At 35.4% G+C, this 23,611-nt stretch overlaps 2 protein-coding genes across 5 annotated transcripts; both read left to right on the top strand.

The window, feature by feature from the left end:
• The first annotated feature begins 1,775 nt into the window (after positions 1-1,775).
• On the top strand, positions 1,776-6,856 carry LOC127153491 (gastrula zinc finger protein XlCGF8.2DB). Of its 3 annotated transcripts, none has more exons than XM_051094558.1 (3): positions 1,776-1,804; positions 2,391-2,635; positions 5,578-6,851. In XM_051094558.1, the coding sequence occupies exons 2-3, from the start codon at positions 2,461-2,463 to the stop codon at positions 6,498-6,500; spliced, it is 1,098 nt and encodes a 365-aa protein (XP_050950515.1). In that variant the 5' UTR covers positions 1,776-1,804; positions 2,391-2,460; the 3' UTR covers positions 6,501-6,851. The 3 variants fall into 3 exon arrangements, with proteins under 3 accessions (XP_050950515.1, XP_050950516.1, XP_050950517.1); XM_051094559.1 differs by having other exon boundaries at positions 1,782-1,804; positions 2,461-2,635; positions 5,578-6,852; XM_051094560.1 differs by lacking the exon at positions 1,776-1,804 and adding an exon at positions 4,218-4,431 and having other exon boundaries at positions 2,553-2,635; positions 5,578-6,856.
• A 4,247-nt stretch (positions 6,857-11,103) lies between these two features.
• On the top strand, positions 11,104-21,533 carry LOC127153485 (uncharacterized). 2 transcript variants are annotated; one of them, XM_051094542.1, is made up of 11 exons: positions 11,104-11,471; positions 11,543-11,623; positions 15,256-15,352; positions 15,439-15,582; positions 15,659-15,795; positions 15,902-16,038; positions 18,826-18,919; positions 19,213-19,548; positions 19,635-19,812; positions 19,936-20,057; positions 20,171-21,533. In XM_051094542.1, exons 3-11 carry the CDS (start codon positions 15,265-15,267, stop codon positions 20,483-20,485), a joined length of 1,551 nt encoding a protein of 516 aa, XP_050950499.1. In that variant the 5' UTR covers positions 11,104-11,471; positions 11,543-11,623; positions 15,256-15,264; the 3' UTR covers positions 20,486-21,533. The 2 variants fall into 2 exon arrangements, with proteins under 2 accessions (XP_050950499.1, XP_050950498.1); XM_051094541.1 differs by lacking the exon at positions 11,543-11,623.
• Positions 21,534-23,611: the final 2,078 nt, after the last annotated feature.

Genomic DNA, 23,611 nt, shown 5'->3' with positions numbered 1-23,611 from the left:
CTTTTAGCCTTTTGATGGAGCTGGTTTCGGGCAATGAAACTGTAAATAATTAAATACATTAGCACGATAATATCATGTATTGGTGATCTCGCAGGTTGATGATGGGACCCAACACTACTGTAACCTATTATTTACTTACCCTCCATGCATCATAGGTGTATATGACTTCCTTCTTTCAGACCAATGCAATCGGAGTTATATTACAATTTATCCTGACACTCCCAAGCTTTATTAATAAAGGCCTCCTGTAGTGAATCGATGCTTTTTTGTAAGGAAAATATCCATATTTAAAACGTAAGAATCACTTTAATATAGCTTACATAACACTGCTTTCTTAATCTGTGTCTCTTCCAACCATTGCAAAGATATGACAATAGGAATCAATTCTGTAGTAAATACAGATAAAAAAAAAAAAACTGACATGAGAACACATTTCCACTGCTCAGCAAATTGGCAAAAAGATACATTGGAATTGTTGCAACCAGCAGAGAGGCTGTTATAAGGCAGGAGAGACAATTAGTCAAAGGCAAAATCATCTTAAAGCTATAAATGTTAACATGTTACTTTTCCTGAACTTGATTAAATATCAAGATACGTATCTTTAGAGCACTAAAGAAATGTGAGTAAAGAATTATTATATATAAATGGCAACTGAAAAATATATATTTTTCATATAAAACTGAATATTTATAAACAATTACAGTTAAGTTAAAGTTAAAAACATAAATGGGTACAAATATGTAGAAAGATGGTCTGGATAAAAAGGCCTGTTTAAGATAAAGAAATCCTTTAGAAAGTGCAAATGTGCATTGTTTTTTGTTTATTTCCTTATTTGTGCTATAATAAATTATTTTATTTAATATATTTAATATATTTCTGTAAAATGTTGCATTCGTTTAAACATTATTATTATTATTATTATTATTATTATTATTATTATTATTATTATTATTATTATTATTATTATTTGTCCTCATATTTTCTTTAGTAATGAATTTGTTATTAAGTGCCAATATGTGTTGTGGATGCGCTTTGCCTTTAAATGTTATGATTATTTTATTTATTTATTTTTTCTGAAAATGAAAATTACCATTACCCTTTAAAAAATAATCCGTATTGGTATGGTAAAGATTGTAACGAAAAATTGAACTGTATTGTATCGAATTAAAAAGTTTGGTACTGTCTATCCCTAATGTAAAAATGATTGATAACCCATGGCCATAATGTACTCTTGAAGTAAAACTATTACAAAATAATGTAAATTAGAGGGACATGTGGTGACATGGTGCCAGAATTTATGCCAAATAGATTTGAATATGAACAACTAGAGAAATAAAAACTCTATTTAATATAATAATACACAGTCAATGCTTGAAACAGTTAAACATAAATATGGGATTCATTTAGAAAAGCATAGACCTACATTATTGATAGTAGAATTGCCTCATGTTCATATAAATGTTTATTAAATCTGAAAACATTCAACCTCTTATAGGTTATTAAAAACATATTATATTAAAATATTGTAAAGATTGGCGTTTATTAAAGAGGAGAGTGAAGACATTAAGATTGAAGATGCTTTCAGAATCAAACATGAAGAAACTGATAAACAGGAGGGAAAATGGGAAAAGGAGGAATCTGAGGAAGAATGGAAAATGTGTGTGTGTGTGCAACCGTTTATATTAAAATGGAAAAAGGGTTAACCGATGTTTTTGAGTTTAGCGTGTAAGTGGGACTTTTATTTTGGAATACGTTGCTGGCGTCATAAGGCTGCGCCGCGCTCCTGCGTCTGGACTGCAGAAAGGTATGTGTTTGAAGCATTCAGGTTGTTTAAATCGATACAACCGTTCAGTCAGTTTCTAAAAAACTATAAAATAAATGAATTACTGATCATAACATTGTAATGCTTTACCTAACATTACCGAACGTTGTTTCTGTGAGTGAAGCGCATCCTAACATGAGTAACAGAAGAGATAATGTACGTCTCATTTCGCTCCTGGTATCCTAATGTAAACACAAGCTCGTGAACTGGAAAGCAGTGCTGGAGAAACTGTCAATTGAAGCAAATTTTTTTCAACATGTTTCTCTGATTCGTGGCGCTGATGACATCTGCTGTTAAAACATTGTAAATACAACGAACACAAACACAAAACTTTTACAAACTGAGAGCCAAAGTTGTCCTGAAACTGTACTAAATATCATATCTAAATATGAATTGGCTGTATAAGGTGTCTTCTTTTATTAATCTATAGTGCTAGTTTTAGTATTCAGTGTTTTGTTTGCTGTTCAGGCCCTTTATATATGAGCTATCACTCCCTTTCCAGTGTGCTGACTTGACTTTTGCAGATTTTTTTTCTTTCTGTTAATTATTCTCAATTTAATTCTGATAGCGTTTCCAAACACACCGAAAAAAAAAAAAACCCTGGTTAACTGACAGAGATCTATGTGGCTGTTGTTAAGATGGCGTTTATTAAAGAGGAGAGTGAAGACATGAAGATCGAAGACACATTCAGAGTCAAACATGAAGAAACTGATGAACAACAAACAAAGATGACATTTATTATGGAGGAGAGTGAAGATATGAAGACTGAAGACACATTCAGGATCAAACATGAAGATACTGAGGAACAACCAAGTGAGTTTTCATTCTTAAAGCGGAACTCAGTCGTTTGATTATTTTAAAAATGTAAAACTCTACAGAAATGAATGATATTTTTGAATCATGTGACATGAGTGTCCTAATGTTTTATTTGATATAGACATGTTAAGATCACAAGACCAGACAAATAGCAATGCTGCCTTCAAATGCAGCTGACAAGATCCTACTTCAGAATTGGACTGTCATTATTATTATGTCAAGTCACCTTTATATATAATGGAAGCTAACGGTATTCAGAACCTAGTATGAAAAACACTATAAACTAAATAAATATTAATTTATGAACTAAATCTCATTTTAACACAGATAAACATAAATACCAGTAAATATTAATTGAATCAAGCCATAAATGAGTAAAAAATACCACTAATAAAATGATTAGTAAAAGCTTAGAGTTGTTGCATGCTATTTACATTTGTTTTTCATTGAAAGGGTGTTGGTGAACAAATAAAACAGCCATGCACGATTATGACACAAATCATAGTTGTTGATTATTCCCTTGAAATTGTAATTGCGATTATTATCACAATTTACATTGAATGATATTTTGAATAGCTTTATATCATTGTTTGAATCAACTGCATGCCACATTTTTTCTTTGATTAATAGAAAGAGCCAAAGATCAGCATTTATCTGAAATAAAAAAAGCTTTTGTAACATTATACACTATACCATTCAAACGCTGTAATTATACAGGGAAGTCACTATAGTCTTTGTTATACAGTACAAGAGCGGCCTCTAGAAGTGGAAATCACTGACAGCACGTGCTTCTTGTTTTGATACAAGACACTGCACGCTGCTCAAAGCGGGACACTTCAGATGTGCATTTAAAACATCCACAACAACAATGTTTACACAGTATACTGTAGTGCATGTTTTCATATTATTACTAAGTAATTAATTTGTTGACTAGATGCTGCATTAGTGGACGTGAGAAAGCAAACTGATATACAGGTGCATCTCAATAAATTAGAATGTCATGGGAAAGTTAATTTATTTCAGTAATTCAACTCAAATTGTGAAACTCATGTATTAAATAAATTCAATGCTCACATTTAACAAAAATCCACCAATTCACTATCTCAACAAATTAGAATACTTCATAAGACCAATAAAAAAACATTTTTAGTGAATTGTTGGCCTTCTGGAAAGTATGTTCATTTACTGTATATGTACTCAATACTTGGTAGAGGCTCCTTTTGCTTTAATTACTGCCTCAATTCAGCGTGGCATGGAGGTGATCAGTCTGTGGCACTGCTGAGGTGGTATGAAAGCCCAGGTTTCTTTGACAGTGGCCTTCAGCTCATCTGCATTTTTTGGTCTCTTGTTTCTCATTTTCTTCTTGACAATACCCCATAGATTCACTATGAGGTTCAGGTCTGGTGAGTTTGCTGGCCAGTCAAGCACACCAACATCATGGTCATTTAATCAACTTTTGGTGCTTTTGGCAGTATGGGCAGGTGCCAAATCCTGCTGGAAAATGAAATCAGCATTTTTAAAAAGCTTGTCACATTTCTTGGTAAACGGGTGCAGTGACTTTGGTTTTCAAAAAACACAGTGGACCAACACCAGCAGATGACATTGCACCCCAAATCATCACAGACTGTGGAAACTTAACACTGGACTTCAGTCAACTTGGGCTATGAGCTTCTTCACCCTTCCCCCAGACTCTAGGACCTTGGTTTCCAAATGAAATACAAAACTTGCTCTCATCTGAAAAGAGGACTTTGGACCACTGGGCAACAGTCCATTTCTTCTTCTCCTTAACCCAGGTAAGATACCTCTGACGTTGTCTGTGGTTCAGCAGTGGCTTAACAAGAGAAATGCAACAACCGTAGCCAAATTCCTTGACACATCTGTGTATGGTGGCTCTTGATGCCTTGACCCCAGCCTCAGTCCATTATTTTTGAAGTTCACCCAAATTCTTGAATTGATTTTGATTGACAAGCCTCTCAAGGCTGCCGTTCTCTCGGTTGGTCTTTTTCTTCCACACTTTTTCCTTCTACTCAACTTTCTGTTAACATGTTAACATAACAGCACTCTGTGAACAGCCAGCTTCTTTGGCAATAAATGTTTGTGGCTTACCCTCCTTGTGAAGGGTATCAATGATTGTCTTCTGGACAACTGTCAGATCAGCAGTCTTCCCCATGATTGTGTAGCCTAGTGAACCAAACTGAGAGACCATTTTGAAGGCTCAGGAAACCTTTGCAGGTGTTTTAAGTTGATTAGCTGATTGGCATGTCACCATATTCTAGTTTGTTGAGATAGTGAATTGGTGGGTTTTTGTTAAATGTGAGCCAAAATCATCACAATTAAAAGAACCAAAGACTTAAACTACTTCAGTCTGTATGCATTGAATTTATTTAATACACAAGTTTCACAACTTTTCCACTGTCACTGAATCTGCTGTTAAAAATGAACCATTCATCATATTATCATGCAAAACTAATAATTAGAATCATTGTAATGTGACAATCGGGTGCGGGTCGGGGCGGATATCTAAATCAGAGAAAAATATACGCTACAATGGAGTGTGCTCTGTTGGACAAGCTAAGAAATGACACCATTTACAAGCATTTTATCTGTGTCATGTTCTGTAAGAAATTGCAGATGGCATATCTGCAACAGGCTCATATTGGCTGATAAAATCTGCAAAATTATATCTGTTGGAGTTGGACTCTACTGCTAATACATTTTTAAATTTAGATTTAAGTTTTTTTTTTCTAGTTAATGAACTATGTGCTAACTTTAATGACCAATATATAAGCAGAAGACATTTCAATATAGCAAAAAGGTTGTGAGATTACAGATAGGACCTAGTTTAGTGCCTATAAGATCTAGTTTATTTGATGTTTGTTTTTAATGCTTAAAAAATGTAAATGTTTTGACGTCTGTTGTATTTGTCATTTTCACCTTAGATCTGAAGGTGCTGAAAGAGGAGAGTGAAATACTGATTGAAATGGAAGAGAAAGATCAATGTGAGAAATACCACAATTTCGACACTGGAGAAAAATCTTTTAGATGCTCACAGACTAAAAGAACGTCTTCAAGAAGAACTCAAAAGACAAGAACTAGAAGCTATTTCACCTGCCAACAGTGTGGAAAAAGTTTCACTGAGAAGGGAAGCCTTCATGTCCACATGAGAATTCACACTGGAGAGACGTGTTTTACCTGCAAAGTGTGTGAGAAGAGTTTCTCACAAAAAGGAAATCTTAAGACTCACATGAAAATTCACACTGGAGAAAAGCCTTTCACATGCCCTCAATGTGGAAAGAGTTTTAGACATAAAGTTTCCCTTAAAAACCACAGGACAGTTCACACTGGAGAGACCCCTTTCACCTGCAAACTGTGTGGGAACAGCTTCTCACTAGAAGGAAATCTTAAGACTCACATGAAAATTCACACCGGAGAGAAGCCTTTCATATGCCCTTATTGTGGAAAAAGTTTCAGACATAAAGTAACCTTTAATGCCCACGTGAGAAGTCACACTGGAGAGAGTCCTTTCACCTGCAAACTGTGTGGAAAGAGATTCTCACTAAAAGGAGGTCTTACAAGTCACATGAGAAGTCACAATGAAGAGAAGCCTTTCTCATGCCTTCAGTGTGGAAAGAGCTTTAGATATAAACTATCCCTTACAAACCACAGGAGAGTTCACACTGGAGAGACCCCTTTCACCTGCAAAATATGTAGGAAGAGCTTCTCACAAGAAGGAAATCTTAAGACTCACATGAAAACTCACACTGGAGAGAAGCCTTTCACATGCCCTCAGTGTGGAAAGAGTTTCAGACATAAAGTAACGCTTAAAAACCACATATGTATTCACAAACTGGAATCACCTTAAAGCATACATAACACAATCTCAGGTTAAGTCTTGAGTACCTGTAGAGCAGTAGCATAGCCTTCATATTTCAGAAGAGACTTTAGTTTTATCAGATTTACAGAGGACAGATACAGCTTTACGCTTCTCTCCAAAAACAGACGAGTTGCTGGAGGCGAGCCATGGGAGGAGCTTGTGAGTCCGCAAGCTGTGACACTGACATAAATAAAACAGATACAACAACTTTATTGACTAAATTGTATTTCATTTGTTTAACAAAACATTTGTCACTGAAATGCCAAGAACAAACACACTTGCACAACAACGTTGCTGCCCCGGAGTAACAAACCACTGTTTTTTCACAGTGTGCATCCACTATTTCCCTTAAAGGGTCATGAAACCCCCCTGTTTCAGCACTGGTTAGTTCTCACCACAGTTTTTAGAAAAATGCTGCAAATGTGGGCATGGTGTGCTGTGGAGCAGAGGGGGAAGAGGGGAGAGAGTTAACTTCAGGTTCAGACTGTTTAGACAGTTTCATTTCACTCTCTCCCATTGAGTTAACAACACAAATAAATGCACAGGCAACACTGTTGCACCTCTATTAACTTTTAATGAAGTTCCAAATGTAGGTTCAGGAGGAGACTAATCATTCAGTCCTGTCAATCATCATTACGAGCCTATATAAGCAGCTCTCATTGCACCATCCCAGCGTCAGTTCTTCCGGTATCCCTCCACCTCCCCTTCTCCTCCTCTATTTCTATTATTCTCCCTCTAGGTAATATTGCAATGGGGGGTTGAACTTGACGCTCAAGCCGAGCCTCGGGTTCGAGCTTCCATTAAGGACAGCAAGCCAAGTTTGTTTACCATTGCCCATCAGGACTGGATGGGCAGGCGTACTCATGAAAGGCTTATTTTGCGGCGTTTATAATCCTTTAGATGGGTTGTGTCAAGGAGCTGTAAAAACCGCTATTACACTCCAACATTATATGAATGAATTGCATTTGTGTGGAACTCTTACAAAGCAATCTCTCTGGATCCATGAATTTTTCTCTCAGTTAATATACGCAATCTCAAAGCTTGAAGCGTCTGTCATAGTAAATCAACACAGGCTGTCCTGAATAATTGGGTGAAGTCTCTTCTCATAGTATATGAAAACGCCGCCTCATGAATAATTATGAGACGCCGATGCGTCATCGATGTACTATAGTCCATTGCCACGTCACAAAGTGTGACGTCAGCACAATGTAGATTTTAAAACCGGAAGATGAAAATAGCGTAAAAAAGCTAAAAATGAAGCAGTTTTCTCCAACAATTAAAATGAACAGATGCTAACATTCTCATCTATGATGTGCAACAGAAACAGCTCTGCTGAAATCTCAGAAGGGTTAGTTCACCCAAAAATAAAAATAAGCCCATTTATTTACTCACCCTCCAGGCATCCTAGTTTGTATGTGACTTTCTTCTTTCAGACGAATCCAATCAGAGTTATACTGAAAATTATCCTGGCATTTCCAATCTTTAGAATTGCATGGGTGGGTGTTTCTCTTTCACTAGCATTTTTAGGTGTACTTAACAGGGAACAGTCTGTTGTGTCGTTAGGCTATATTATGAATATTTGTATGCTTATTAATTTCAGTGTTTTTAACACTGTTACAGAATTTGTCTTAGTAACATGCAATGCAATATTTTATCAAAAGAGAACACAGCGGACTGTTTGAGTAACACTCCCGTCTCTGTCACATTTACTGCTGCTTACGGACATCGGACTACCCGGAACCTGCAACTCTGTTGTAATTATTTAAAAATGCATATGTGACCATGGAGCACAAAACAAGTCATAAGTGTAAATTTTTCAAAATTAAGATTTATACATCACTTGAAAGCTAAATATATATGTTTTTTTTTTTTTTTTTTTTTTTTTTTTTTTAGGAAAGGACAATATTTGGCTGAGATACAACTATTTGAAAATCTGTAATCTGAGGGTGCAAAAAAAAATCTAAATATTGAGAAAATCACCTTTAAAGTTGTCCAAATGAAGTTCTTAGCAATGCATGTTACTAATCAAAAATTAAGTTTTGATATATTTACAGTGGAACATTTACTAAATATCTTCATGGAACATGATCTTTACTTAATATTCTAATAATTTTTGTCATAAAATAAAATCGATAATTTTGACCCATACAATGTACTTTTGGCTATTGCTACAAATATACCCGTGCAAAATAAGACTTTTTTTGTAGTCCAGGATCACATATAAACTTCATGCTTGACACCTATGTAACCAACTAAAAACTAATGTTTAAGTTAAACAAACTTTTACAATTGTGAAAAATTAAAAAATATTAAAAATTGAAAAATCTTAAAGAAAAACAGATTATTTAAACAAACATGACAACCAATGATCAAACCTAAAAGAACAGATACCTAAAACAATGACTGAATAACTGTGATTTATTTACTGAAGATGTGTAAAAAGAAAATAGTGTTTCAACGACATCTTCATCTTCAGCTAGGTGTTTTTGATAATGTGTAACAGAAAACTCTAGGTGTTTAGACAGGCCAGAAAATGCTCTCTAAAAGTACATCTGTATTTGTTCTTGTTTTCGTGTTATTTGTTCTTGATGTACATGAAGTTTAATGTTTATTAACAAGAAAACTGATGAAAAACTGAGGCCTTGCATCTTGTCTTGGTTTTCCTAGTGACAGGCCAGAAAGATTTTTGGTTTAGTCCATCGCAGTTTTTTCTATTGGTATACTGTATTTGTTCTTGTTTTCCTGTGAACAGTTAAAGAGATAGAGGTAAATTAGCAGTAGTGTCAGAGTTTAATGTTTATTTATTTATTTTTTTTTTTTTACAAGAGACTCATACTAATGATGAAAATTACATAGAGTGGAATAGATGGTGAGAAGGAAATTTGGTATTAAGTCATGGGACAAACAATAGTGCAGCAGTAGCTGTATTACTTAAAAAAAGGTTTGAATGTTAATATTTTACATACTGAAGAGGTTGAAAAGGGAATGATATTATTGTTATTAGTTGTATTAGTGAATATGTGTGCTCCAAATAATGGGTTGGAAAGAGTGAGAGTGTTTGATAAATAGAGCTCTTCAAAAATTTGATGATGATAATTTGTTAGTGTTAGGAGGGGACTGGAATTGCACTATTAATTTTTTATTTGATAGAAATGGTGAAGAACCACATAGTAATTCTAGTGAATCATCAAATTTACAGGATAAACACCTAAAACAGGTTTTTACTGGAAATGGATAGATTAAGACTGGACAAATTTCCTTTTATAACTCAATGTTACAAGCTTGGAGTAAAGTCTTGAAAGTGGAGAGAAATTTGGATGAACCTGGGGACTGGATTAATGAGGAACCTTTATTTAATAATCCACTAATTTAGACCAGATTTTTGTCATCAGTAAGTATTCAAAGAACCCTTTTAAAGAATGAAGTCACTAAACTGGGACATTTACTGATAATGGTGGATGGAGTTCAGCAGAGACTTTTAAAGAAATATCTGGTCTATGCTCATCAAGAATTCCTTCGAAACTGAGAGATGAGATTTTTGCTGTTTTGGCAAGCAGTTACAGGAACCATGTTGCTGGAGGAAGAGTACATCAGCTGAAAGGAGATTTTCCAAGGTTTAAAATAAGTCCTGCTGTCAGTAAGGAACAGGAAGAGGAACTTGATGGATCTATACTGTCTTTTAAACAGAAGGTTTTTCTCCCAGACGGACCTCCCAGAAGGTTTTTATTGAGGGGCTCAGAAAAGTGTGTTTATTAAATTATTTAATTGGTACAGCAAAACATGCAATGTGGAAAACAAGGAAAAACAAGGAATTAAAAATTGGTTCAGTAGATGCAGAAATAATGCTGAAGTATATGGTAAAAGGAAGGATAAAAACGGAATTTTCATATTATAAATCGATTAATAATTTTTTGTTGAGAGTTTTTTTTTAAGAATTTGTATTAATGAGGTTTTATGTGTTATTGATGATGGAGTTTTATTTTTTTTTTTCCTATTTTTAATTTATTTTTATTGTTGAGAAAATCTTATAAATCTTTAATTTAATGTTAAAATAAAGCTTTGTTAACCTTTCTCTCTCTCACACACATTTATTGTTTTTATATACAGAGAATTATACATTTTACAACTCATCACATGGGGCTCAATAACATTGCCCATGCAGAGTCAAAATATTCAGGTTACTTGCTTGACCCCACAGTGCCTTAACATATTCCTACATATACCTTTTTGTAAACCTCTTATTTGGAGAATGGTCATCCTTCCTTCATAGAATAAAAATGTAAGAGGATTTTTACCCATTTCTTTATTTATTGTTTTATTCATTAAGCTAATTTTATTTCATTTTATTTATTTATTATTTATTTATTTGTATCCTTTTATTTACATACATATATAAATTTACATTTATATAAAGCATGAGATTATTAGACCAACTTCAGGAGTAATCTCAAAAGGAGTGACAGAAAGATTTATGCCTGTTATCAGAAAGCAGATCATTTTTATTAACCTGCCTGATAAACTTAATATGAACACATGGGTACATTAAAATAAGTAAATAAATAAATACATTTTAGCAGTTCACTGAGAGGAGTGAGACAAGAGAGATGAGAAACACTTCTCACACTACAGCAGACATGCTAATGCTATCAGACAAACACAGCAATAGCTTTAATAAAGGAGATGAGTGCAGCTGGAGAGAGAGATGAGGAGCCACAAGACTGCTGAGAAACACACTAATGCTAATTATAACGAGTACGCTAATGCACAAAGAAAAACAGCTACTACAGAAGAGAGGGGGTGCAGCTGGAGAGAGATGAGGAGACGAACAGATTGTGGGAAACACAACCTTCTCACACAACAACAAACATGTTAATGCTAATGCTAACAGACAAAGAGTAACAGTTACTACAGAGGAGAGGAGTGAAGCTGGAGAGAGAGAGATTAGGAGCTGCCAGACAGGTAAGAGAAACACTGATCTCCTCACATGACAACAGACATGTTAATTCTAATGCTAACAAACATGCTAACAGACAAAGAGTAACAGCTACTTATAGAGGGGAGGAGTGAATCTGGAAAGAGAGAGAGAGAAAGAGAGAGGAGCTGCCAGACTGGTAAGAGAAACACACTAACCTCCTCACACAACAACAGGCAAATGCTAATGCTAATGTTAACATACAGTAACAGCTTTTATACAGGAAGGGAATGTTCTTTCACAAGAGATTCCCACTGAAACATTTCCTTGGATCAGTCTACTTGTAGTTTGCATCCTTATACCAATCATATATCTTAATCTATTTGCCATATTAAGTTAATGTCAATGGACAGTTAAATTAAATTATTTTGCATCATGCCTCAGTAGTTCTGGAAAATCAGTTTTATCTGTTTTATCAATAGCGGTAATTCAGTTCTGAAAAATACAAAAGTAATCCATAGGATAGAGTTTTTTTCATGTGAAACAAAAGTTATATGTGTTCAAAAAGTTATCATAGTTTTAGTGACAATTACAGAAATTATAAAGAAAGTATGAAAAATGTCCAGAGTTTTATGTTATATTTATTTATTTATTTATTTATTTATTTTTATTTTATTATTTTTTTTTTTAACCATGGGTGGAATAAAATGCCCCCCATTCTAACAAAGCTTTTGCTAAAAATAATATAATCAATTATTATGAATTACAAAATTGTAATAGCCTATTTCAAACATTTTGTTAGCTGATGCTAACTGGCTAGCTAACTTGAGGTAACTTTAAATATAAAATCCAAATATTTTTTTATGCAACCAACTAGTTAGAATTCATTTGATAGGAAAACAATGGTGGAGGGGGTGTCTTTTACCCCATGGGGCCATTTTCCCCCACTCTACCCTAAATGCTATAGTGTTTCTGAACCATGCTACAGTAAAGTTCTTGAATGAATTTGTTGTGGTAATTCTATAGGTGTTGTGGTAATATGACAACTATAGTAATATAAACAAACTACTTAACCTAATACTGTACATCTTATACGATTGTAGGGTGTTCAACTACAATACACTACAGTTTACTGTAGTAACTATTGAAGTATACTACAGGGTCATTCCGTGTAAAATCAACCAAATTTCAGAAACCTCCCTGGCTCAAATTTTTGATAAAGAAAGATAGACGTGCATAATGATTAAAGCCAAAATATTAGTCATGGATGAATATTTACTAAGTAATCCACTGTTTTGTAGAGGGAGGTCAAAATGACAATTTTCACCTTAGATTCAAAGTCAAGTTGACTTTATCAATCTTTGTTGCATTATGTGCTAATGGTGACCATTCAAAAATGGGGAAACAGCACTTTTCAAGTTTTTCCAAGTTTGCATGCCTGTAACTCAAGAAGTATTAAAGATATTTTAATGCCTTTTTAGATACTGGGTCTTAACACACTTACCTTTTGACATGTTCATTTTTAAGACCCTGTGTGGTTCTGTTCCAGAGATAATGGATTTTAATATGGCTCCAGGAGTAAATCGTTAAAATGTACACATTTTCAGTGGTCAAAAAACAAATGTGGGTCAGTTTGAAAAAATACGATACATCTTTTATTTTAAAGAGGAATGTCTGAAGAACAAATAATGTTGAAACTAGAGATGTTTCTTGTTTCTTTCTGTCAAGACAACTGCATTGAACACACCTGAGTGCCATAAATATTCTTTTTCCAAAGTTTGCATGCCTATAACTCAAGAAGTATTAAAGATACCACAATATGATTTTAGATTCTAGTTCTTCATGAACTTTTCTTCTTGAATCTTAATTTTCAAGGCCCTATATTATACAGTCCCAGAGATAAGGGAATCTCAAACTTTGTTGCAGCCAGTGCTTATTTTATTTAAAGAACAGTGTTAAAATGTTAAAATTATAATTGTATCTTGTTTCCCTCTATCAAAACAATTGCATAGAGTATACCTGTTTGAGTCTCATAAATATTATTTTCCAAAATTTGTGTGCCTGCAACTATTATTAAACTATGTAGAATTAAAGTTATCTTAATATGATTTTAAATTCTGGTTCTTAAGAAACTTTTCTTTTGGAATCTTCATTTTTAATGCCCTGTATGGTTAAATCCCAGAGAGATCGAGATCTCAGTGCAGCTCCAAATTTAGTATCCTACCCATTTTCAGTGGTCAAAAACCAAATGTAGTTTTGTGTTTATCTAGTCATTACTGTATACAATGCAAATATGCAAAAAATAACAGTAACCCAGAGATTAGGGATTAGGATTGTACAGTGTGACAAGTGCAGTGCACTTTTGCATAGAACATGGCTGTCTGAATGCTAATTGCTTTGATAGAGGGAAAGAACATACAATTCTAATTTCAACATTATTTCTTCTTCAGACATTGTTCTTTAAATGAAATAAGTATCAGCTGTATACAGAGTGACCAACACTGAAAATGGGTAACATTCAGCAACCTGGACATGGAGCTTCATTGAGATCTCTTTATTTCTGGGACTGAATGATGTAGGGCCTTGAAAAGTAAGATTTCAAAAGAAAAGTTTATTAACAACTAGAATCTAAAACCATATTGCAATATCTTTAATATTTCTTATATTTATAGGCACACAAACTTTGGAAAAAGAAATTTTATGGCACTTAGACAGGTATGTTCAATGCAGTTGTCTTGACAAAGAAATTAGATGCATCTCTAGTTTTAACATTATTTGTTCTTCAGACATTTCTCTTTAAAAGAAAAGAAGTATCTTTTTTTCCAAACTGACCCACATTTGTTTTTTGACCACTGAAAATGGAGCCGTATTTAAATTCCAAAATCTCTGGAACTGAATCTCATAGGGCATTAAAAATAAAGATGCCAAAAGAAAAAGTTAATTTAAGAGAAAGGAAAGTTAGTTGAGTTACAGGCATGCAAACTTTGGAGAAAAACTTGAAAAGTGCTGTTTCCCCATTTTTGAATGGTCATCATTGGCACATAATGCAACAAAGATAGCTAAGGTCAACAGATTTTACTAACAGAACTATTAATCTCTGAGTAAAAATAAGTTAATGATGCTGCCCCATGTAACTTGACTCTAAATCTCAGGTGAAAATTGTAATTTTGACCTCCCTCTACAAAGTAGTTGATTACTCTGTAAATATTCAACCATGACATTTAATATTTTGGCTCTCCTCATTATACATGCCGGGGACCTCTGGTCTAGTTGACATGGAACGACCCTACAGTATTTATTGCACTTTTTCAGTTCACTATGGTTAATACCTAGGCAGTAGCATTCATTAAAAAAAGTGTTGTAAATACCATAATATACTATAACACAAATTTTTATGAAATAATACACCATTAATAACGATTCACTTCAATGATTTGGTATGTTTGCGTTTATTGGTACTTGAACTGTACCCCAGACCACCCTCTTTAAGAGCACTCGGGTACAGTTCGTGGGTGCACACCCAAGTTCAGAAGACAGCGTTCACATCATCCAAATATACTAAACTCAGTGAAATCCGGGTCACACCAAAAGTGCTAGCACAAAAGCAGTCTTACAAACTGCACCTATAATCATTCAGTTTAATTTCACAATTGTTGGAATATCTTTCAAAAATCATGCATAAGCAATGTAATTATAAAGGCTTTTATAAAATTCGCACAGAGTTGTGTTGTCAGCTAAATGACAGGTTTATGCAATATATATATATATATATATATATATATATGTTTATAGTCTTTAATGACATTTCCTTTTTATTTTTTTAATTCTTAGATTCGAAACATGCTGCTGATCAGAGTTAGATATCAGGACTCCAGGAAATTTATCAGACTTCAGGATGGATTCACTTTTGCAGACTTTGTTAATGAAGGTGTTTTTATGTATTTATTTATTTATTACTTCATTTTTTTTGTTTTGTTGTTTCTTTTTAATACATAAAATGCTCTCCATGTTTAGTCCACAGTAGGTTTGGCCTACCACCTGAGACAAATCTACAAATTTATGACGACACTGAAACTGAGATAGACGAGGACATTTTACAAGATGTGCTCATTGAGAGACCGGATACGTCACTCATTATTGTTAGAAGAGAGAATGAAGGTACAGTATGGCATTGCATTCCTGTTTTGTAACAAATAAATTGTTATTAATATTGTAATAAGTTCTTGTGTTTCAGAAATGCTATCGGATGCAACAAGCAGCTCTTGGACTGACATTTTGTCACTTAGTCATTCATCATGCGAACTTGACCAAATGCCAGAACGCCCTTACAAGAAATCTAAGACAGATGATGCAGCAGCTGAGGCAAAAGAGGTTACTTTTTCATTTAAATTTAGTACGTTTTACTTTTTAAATACATTAAGTGAGTAAAATTGATCGATGTATAATGTTTTTTTTTTTTGTTTTGTTTTTTTTGAAGATGGTTCGTAGTGCTCTAAAGCAGACAAGTGGAGGAGATGCTGTCCTTGCTGAATACAGTTCCAAAAATACACTTTCAAGTGAAATGAGACGAGTCCTAGTCAACATTTTGGTTGGACATATGGTGGAAATACATGGGTAAAACTGCTTTTTATTTGCTTTTAAATATTCATAGACAAGACAGCGTAACACAAAAGCTACGAAGTGAAGCCAGCATCACAATAGAGTTAGCTTCTGATAGGATGGAGCAAGCCACTTCCAGGCACCCAAAGAATACCAACATGTTTACCTTGTCTGGTTTAAGAATCTGTCTTTTCCTTTATTTTAGCTTGAAAACTGAATCCTCTGTCTGCCGTCATTTCCTCAATATTCGTGTCATTTTTGCTGTGCACTTTTGCTGACTCCTGCTGCACTGTGCGGCTCTGCAAAGAGTGCTGTATGGAGCAGACACTTTGAGGCAGCACAGACCATGTACTCACACAAATGCGGCCACGTCAGATTTTAACTCGCACATTCTCAAAAAATTGTTGCAAACGCAACCATTTTGGTCACAGTCTAGAGCCCTGTAATGTGTAGCTATTTTTGTGTTTCTCTAATCAAGCAAACCTGACTCAGCTTCAAAAATCATTTCAGAATCATCCTACATCACTGTAAAAGTTCCGACCCAGTCTTTGCAAAGTGAACATGCAAAGAAGATCAAACACCCTTAACAAAAAAGGTAAAACAGTGATATAGGATGATTTTGAAGTTGAGGGAGAAAACACAGTCATTTTTTTCAACATACCCTAACTGTCATGAGCTAGAATACAAAGAGTTCAGGGAGAGTAAGACAAGATGAGAATTAGTATATAAATTGTATTATTTGCCTTAGCTGGGATTGTTTACAACCGCATTTGGGATCGCTTGAAGCCGCATTTAAACTGCATTATGGAAGTTCAAACTTAGGGCACCATATCAGTCCATTATATGTGACCCTAGACCACAAAAGTCTTAAGTCTTAAGTCGCTGGGGTATATTTGTAGCAATAGCCAAAAATACATTGTATGGCTCAAAATTATTGATTTTTCTTTTATGGCAAAAATCATTAGAAAATTAAGTAAAGATCATGTTCCATGAAGAGATTATAGAAATATATGAAAACTTAATTTTTGATTAGTAATATACATTGTTAAGAACTTCATTTATACAACTTTAAAGGTGATTTTTGCACCCTCAGATTCCAGATTTTCAAATAGTTGTATCAACAATATTGTCCTATCCGAAAAAATCATACAATAATGGAAAGCTTATTTATTCAGCTTTCAGATGATGTGTAAATCTCAATTTTGAAAAATGGACCCTTATGACTGGTTTTGTGATCCAGGGTCACATATGGAGAAAAATCCTGAAATGTTTTCCTCAAAAAACAATTTCTTTATGACAGAAGAAAGAAAGACATGAACATCTTGGATGACAAGGGGGTGAGTACATTATCTGCAAATTGTTGTTCTGGAAGTGGACTTCACCTTTAAGTGTGGATGGGGAAAGACTGGCAGAAAAACAGTTTTGAAGGATCTCCAGCACTGAAGCCACTGGGCAGCTACCTGTGTCCAAACTTTTGCTCTCTGCACCATAAAGTGAATACTCTCCAGTTTAGAGCATAACATTTCCATGTGCAAGGAGCTCTAGAATTGGGAATGGTCTCTACAACCTTGGCTGAGAGACCCTCACTTAGGAACTGATCCCTCTCAGGGACCAGACCCACAGCTTCCACCTCTCTAACTGGGGGTGAAATATCATGCCCCCAGCATGTGTGAGAAGGTCACTCCTGGTTGGGATCTTCCATGGGAGGCGATCTAGGAGTGTTACAAGGTCTGAAAATCACACTCAGGACTGCCAGAATGGGGTTAAAAGTTAACAAGTTCACTTATCCCCATCCAAGGCTTCTTCCACATGACCAAGGAATGTGCCAAGCCAGCACTGCAGAGGTTTCATGTACACAGGCCAAAATGTATCATTGGACACTGCTGCCATGAGCTCTAACAGTCTCTGAAACTGTTTCACAGTAATGAACTGGCCTAGCTCGATTCTGGTCACTGCTGCCAGAATCGATTCGATAATGTGTAAGAGACAACTGTTGCCATTGAGTCTTGACCCCAAGCGCTTTATATGGTCAATGCCGTGCTTCCATGCTGTGCTTCCTTGCAGCTGGGCTACTATTAACCAGTCATATAAAAATTGAAAACACGGATGCCATAGAGCAGGCATGGGCAAACTCGGTCTTGGGAGTTTGCCCACGCTTGCCCTAGTGCAGGGGTGCCCAACCCTGTTCCTGGAGATCTACCTTCCTGCAGAGTTTGGTTCCAACCCTGATCAAACATTCCTGTCTGTAATTATCAAGTGCTCCTTCAGATCCTAATTAGTTGGTTCAGGTGTATTTGATCAGGGTTGGAGCTGAACTCTGCAGGATGGTAGATCTCCAGGAACAGGGTTGAGCACCCCTTCCCTAGAGTCTTAGAAGAGCCAAAGTGGCATTGATGCATTTTGTGAAAGTGCAAGGGCTTAAGACTAGGCCGAACAGGTACTGGTATGCTTTGGCCCTGAGAGGAAATCCCTATGCTGCAGAAAAATGGAGATATGGAAACAACCATTTTTTTTTTTTTTTTGTGAGAAACCAGTCTCAGGCTTGATTTGAGAAACCAGTCCTCAGGCTGCAAAATTTACTGGTAGAATCAGCCTATTGAGACTGACTTCAGGAACATTTTGAGTAATAGATTCTGTATCCAGTATACAGGGAGGGTGAACCCCTCATGACTGCAGTGTTATTAGGTGGACATTATGGTTTAGCAGCCTAATATTCCTGCTGCTGTTTGTACACTTGCTGTCATGTTTGTACACATGATTGTTGTGTTTTTGCTTATGTATAGCCTGTTTTTGCTCTTTAAGGAGAATTCCCACAAGGAACCAGAAGGAGATGTATGCTCTAGGTGTTGTGACTCTTTTCCCATCACTAAAGGATCCGTTTTCCAAAAAAGGCTATGTGAGTATTCTTAACTCAGGGGTCACCAGATCCCTCTGCAGAACCGGTGTCCCTGCAGAGTTTAGCTCCAACCCTAATCAAACACACCTGAACCAGCTAATTAAGGTCTTACTAGGTATACTTGAAACTTCCAGGCAGGTGTGTTGAGGAAAGTGGGAGGTAAACTCTACAGGACATCGGCTCTCCAGGAACAAGTTTGGTGACCCCTGCCTTAACTTGTGTATTGTATACTGAAGCTGTCTAGGTTGACCCTGTGAATAATGGATCTTATAATGTTCCTTGAAATGCCATAGGAACATTTTTATGATGCAGACAGTGGGACTGGATACATTGCATGGCGACTGAAGACTGTTCAGAGGAACGCCAAGAAGCGAAATAAGCCTAGCATCTCCAAAAGAAGTGAGACTGGCTTGAGTGGACCTTCTTGGAACAGATGTTCCAGCTCTGAGCAGCAGGATGAGGATACTTTAAGAGAGGCAATTGCCTTTCTTACTCATTCCACAGATGAAGCACAGATCTTACTCAAAATGAGGGAGACTTTTTACTATAGGCATAGGCTTGTTCATGACCCAAACAAGACGGCAGATATTCTGAAGACCTTTCCTACATTTCTAAACACTAAAGGACTTGTAAGTTTGGAGATTCAAACTGCTTATTCAAAGAATAATGGGCAATATTTAGAATTCTTACTTGTGCTTTTTTTTTTTTTTTAAAGTTGAATCAAGACTTCTCACTACTCTTCAGTCCTGAAACATCGTCCAAGTTGCTTGAAATGTGGGATACCACTTTCAAGGCAAAAATCATTGAAGAAGCCATAGGCTTGACTTCAACTGCTGTTGTGCGCTCACTTCTTCTGTCAGCAAACAACCAGAGAGACAGTGAACATTGTTCTGGTAAAATGTTATTTTCTCAACTTCATTTATTTGCATACTCCTTTAAACTGGTAGCCTCAAAGCATATGCCTTCATGAAAACATTTTCTGGATAAAGTCCTTGTCAATTATATCTCAATTTTAGACTGGGACAGTGACATGGCAACATTGCTTTTGCTGCTCCATCTACTACCACCGACACCTGGAAAGAAGGTCTCAAAAATTAGTGCATCAGATGCCATAAACAGGCTTGTGGTGTATCAGAAGGTAATGAGACTAGGAATGTGACTACTTTAAATCTTCCTGAATTTCCTAAGTTTTTCTTTTTCATTATTATGTGACTGCATCTTGTAAAATGATTTTCATCTGTCTCTTTGTAGTCTCGTTCCTGCCTTGAGCAACATTTTCAGAAACGAGAAGGAAGACAGCCATACCTCCTTGCTGTTGGCAGGAACCGCGATCAGATTGAGCACTTCTACATAGCTCTAGATAAGAATCTCATCCCCTGTCAGTCGGATACTTCCCTCAGTGCATTCGATGAGCTATTTAAAGCACACTTTGTTTTTAATTTAGCGTATGATGAGGCGCTCCTTCATTTTTACACTTTCATTCAGACAACAATCTACATGATTGATGTAGGGAACACCAAGGAGTCACCAAGAGTTAAGGAACTGAGAGCAAAATTACTGAATTAGCCATATATGTTTTAAATGAAAATCATCTTTCGTGATTGAGTAGCAACAGTTTGTGTCTGAATTTTATTCAAACTTTCTGTCTTTTTTAAGAATACCCCATTATGTTTTGGTGATGTGGTGCCACAAGACAATAGAAACTGGAATTTGTTGCAAATAATCAACATTGTCTTTTCTCCAGGAGTTCCTGTTGGCATGAGTGTATAAACATCTAATCAAAAAGCACCACCAGCTTTTCTAAATTTTGTACACCAATCAAGATACCTCAACAGCATTTCATGGTCCAAAACACAAACTTTTCAAAAATTCTCTTGCCAAGAAACATCTAATGTACACTGCATGTCAGTGGGGCTCATTAACATTTCACCACAAAGAGTATGGGCCAATGTAGTCAATTTTGAATACCAAGATGGTGGTAAAGAATTGTTGTGATCACTTAAAATTCCTGTGTATAGAAATATATGTTCCAATAATGAGGTTAGAATTGTTTCCATTGAATACAAAGTTGTAATGATTAAAAGAAAGAAATTCCTGTATTGTCCAAAATTGATTGATAATTATATAATTTAATATTTGTAGGCATTCAGCCTATGACTGATTTCAGTGAACACCACCATGCCTTTATAGTATGCAATGGTGAGGACCAATAAAAATTATCCCTTGCTTTACTCACCCTTCCTTCAGACAAATACGTTAGGAGTTTATTTATATATACAGGGTCGTAAAAATTCTGTCATAATCTATTATTACTGGTCATATTAATTATTAATGTTTTAATAATAATAACACATTTAATTGCTTTTATTTTTGTTTACATTTTCACTTTTAATCATGAACCTACAGGACATACATGTTGAGGAGAACAACCTAACTGAGACATTTTCATCAGTTATTTTCATGTTCAACACCACACAAACAGGGACAACGAAGGACACTGAAATATTTTTTGATTTTAATAGATCCTCATTTTTATGAAACAATATAAATTGTTAAATATCAGTCGATCTTTTGGTCTATGCGGTTTTGAGTTGATGCATAAACAGTACATAGTGCACCTTTGTGCTTTGTTACTTTTGATATGAAAAAGTCTCAGATTTCAAATTCTGTCCATTTCATTAGAAAATTCAACCAATAAATACCGTTTTAGTGCTCTTTAATGTGGTGTAATAGATCACTGTAGCTTAAAATGGATACTTGCCTGTGCAAAATAAAACACGTAGCAAAACATTCGTGACATTTTCGTTTTTGTTCTGGATCAAGTGCTCTGCTGCCACACTGGAGCGCTCTCACCACAAACTGGACAGGAGTGGGAATTACAGTTACAAATTGCAATAAGAGGCAGACTGAAGTTGGATGACCAGAAGACTAGCTCACTGAACAGCACAAAGACTGAAACTGGACACACTGGACCCAATAAACTACAGATCATCAGCAGAAGCAGAGGGACCTTGTGTATTCAGGGTTTTCAAACAACGTAAGTACCTGTCTTTCAGTTTATTTTTTAACATGCACATGAGTGTAAGAGTGATGATGCACTGAATGAGCAATTCTACACTGGACTGAATTTTAGGCAAAGGTGCACATTATAGTAACTTGACATTCATTTTGTATTTTCCTCAGTTATTCCAAGTTGTTCAAAATGATGATTTAATGCAGAGCATAAAATTAACAGCCTGCCATCTATAGTTGAATAAATATTTTTATTTCACATATTGAATGTTCAAAAACCATGTATTCTTTTGTTGTAAAATATAGTTATTAATGTCACTGTCACAAAATATACAGTGGCAGATCCTGACATAGGCAATACAGGCAACTGGCTAGGGCTTGCAGCATGCTGAGGAGTTGCATGAGGCTTTCAGACATGACTTCCTTCTCTTCTTTATAGTTCATTCATGGCATTATGTTAATGTTGAGAGCATATTAACATGAGAGCACATCCAGGTAAAGTGTAAGCGCAGTTCTCTCAAATATACAGTGTGCTCTGTTATTAATTGTCTCTGATCTCCATCTGATATTATGTGTTGTCCTGCGGACTCACAGATATGCTCGTGCGCCAGAACTCTCTTATCACATGGTTTTGGAAAGTATCAACCATCAGACTTCCACGATTGACCAATGAAATAACATAGTGCACCTTTAAGTTGTAAAGAAATACATATCGAATGTACAGCTTTCATGATGTAGCAACTTTTAGTCAGCCAGTTTTTTATGTATTTTTATTATTTAATAGTTATTTGAGTTAAGAGCTTATATAGTTCTGTATCAGTCTATTTAATGTTGCATCTTAATACTTTTTGGGAGAGATGTTTCTTATTTTGCCTAGAGCAAATAAGCCAGAACCAGTACTGCATGTGCATCAATATACAAACACACACAATCTGAAAGAAACTTTACTGACTTGTTATCATTTCTCTCTTTCCATGTGCTGCTGTGACATGAAGTTGGGTATAAGGTAACTGCGGGAGAAACTGTCTATCTATACAATGATCTTCCTAAAATAGAGAAAAGTGATGAGATACAGTGGATGTTTGGAGATGAAAACTCTCTCATAGCTGAAATCAAAGGAGGGAAAGTAAAGACAGAGAGATTCAGAGACAGACTGGAGCTAAATGATCGGACTGGAGATCTGACCATCAATAACTCTACAGCTGAACATGCTGGATGTTATAAGCTTAAGATCCACAGCAGTAAAGGGGACACAAACAGGATATACAGTGTTATTATCATAGGTGATTCGCTCCAATCAATGTAATAATAACCACAGTTCTTCCTCATTTTTTTCTGCAGGTAATTTAGTTAATCTGCTTAATGTTTAAACTCCACTAAGAGTTTATTCTGTAGATCATTACATTCTTTAAAAGTCTATTATTTAAGATTCAAAATGATTAAAGTTGCTATGTCACCTCGGTATTTCATTCAGCTTTTATTCATATTAGCACTCAAAATGTATATTATATTCTTATCCTCAGAAACACAACAAACTGTCTTTATTTTGAATTGATAAAACAATCAGATGATAAGTAACTTTAAGTAACTCTGTTGTTCACATGCACACACTCTAGGGGTAGGAGCTGACGGCGCAACTGTTTTTCGTACGTCTATGTTCACGCGAATCATTCATGATCC

The sequence above is a fragment of the Labeo rohita genome, chromosome 22, assembly GCF_022985175.1.
Source record: "Labeo rohita strain BAU-BD-2019 chromosome 22, IGBB_LRoh.1.0, whole genome shotgun sequence".
Classification (NCBI taxonomy): domain Eukaryota; kingdom Metazoa; phylum Chordata; class Actinopteri; order Cypriniformes; family Cyprinidae; genus Labeo; species Labeo rohita.
This window is presented reverse-complemented; position numbering and strand designations above follow the sequence as displayed.

What these genes read in the sequence shown, in the direction of transcription:
- LOC127153491 (XM_051094559.1), top strand. Translation starts at nt 2,461, where the DNA reads ATGGCGTTTATTAAAGAGGAGAGTGAAGACATGAAGATCGAAGACACA. An exon ending in AGATACTGAGGAACAACCAA is followed by an intron (nt 2,636 to 5,577) that starts GTGAGTTTTCAT and finishes TTTTCACCTTAG; the next exon opens with ATCTGAAGGTGCTGAAAGAG.
- LOC127153485 (XM_051094541.1), top strand. Translation starts at nt 15,265, where the DNA reads ATGCTGCTGATCAGAGTTAGATATCAGGACTCCAGGAAATTTATCAGA. An exon ending in CGTTTTCCAAAAAAGGCTAT is followed by an intron (nt 18,920 to 19,212) that starts GTGAGTATTCTT and finishes GAAATGCCATAG; the next exon opens with GAACATTTTTATGATGCAGA. An exon ending in AGACAGTGAACATTGTTCTG is followed by an intron (nt 19,813 to 19,935) that starts GTAAAATGTTAT and finishes TCTCAATTTTAG; the next exon opens with ACTGGGACAGTGACATGGCA.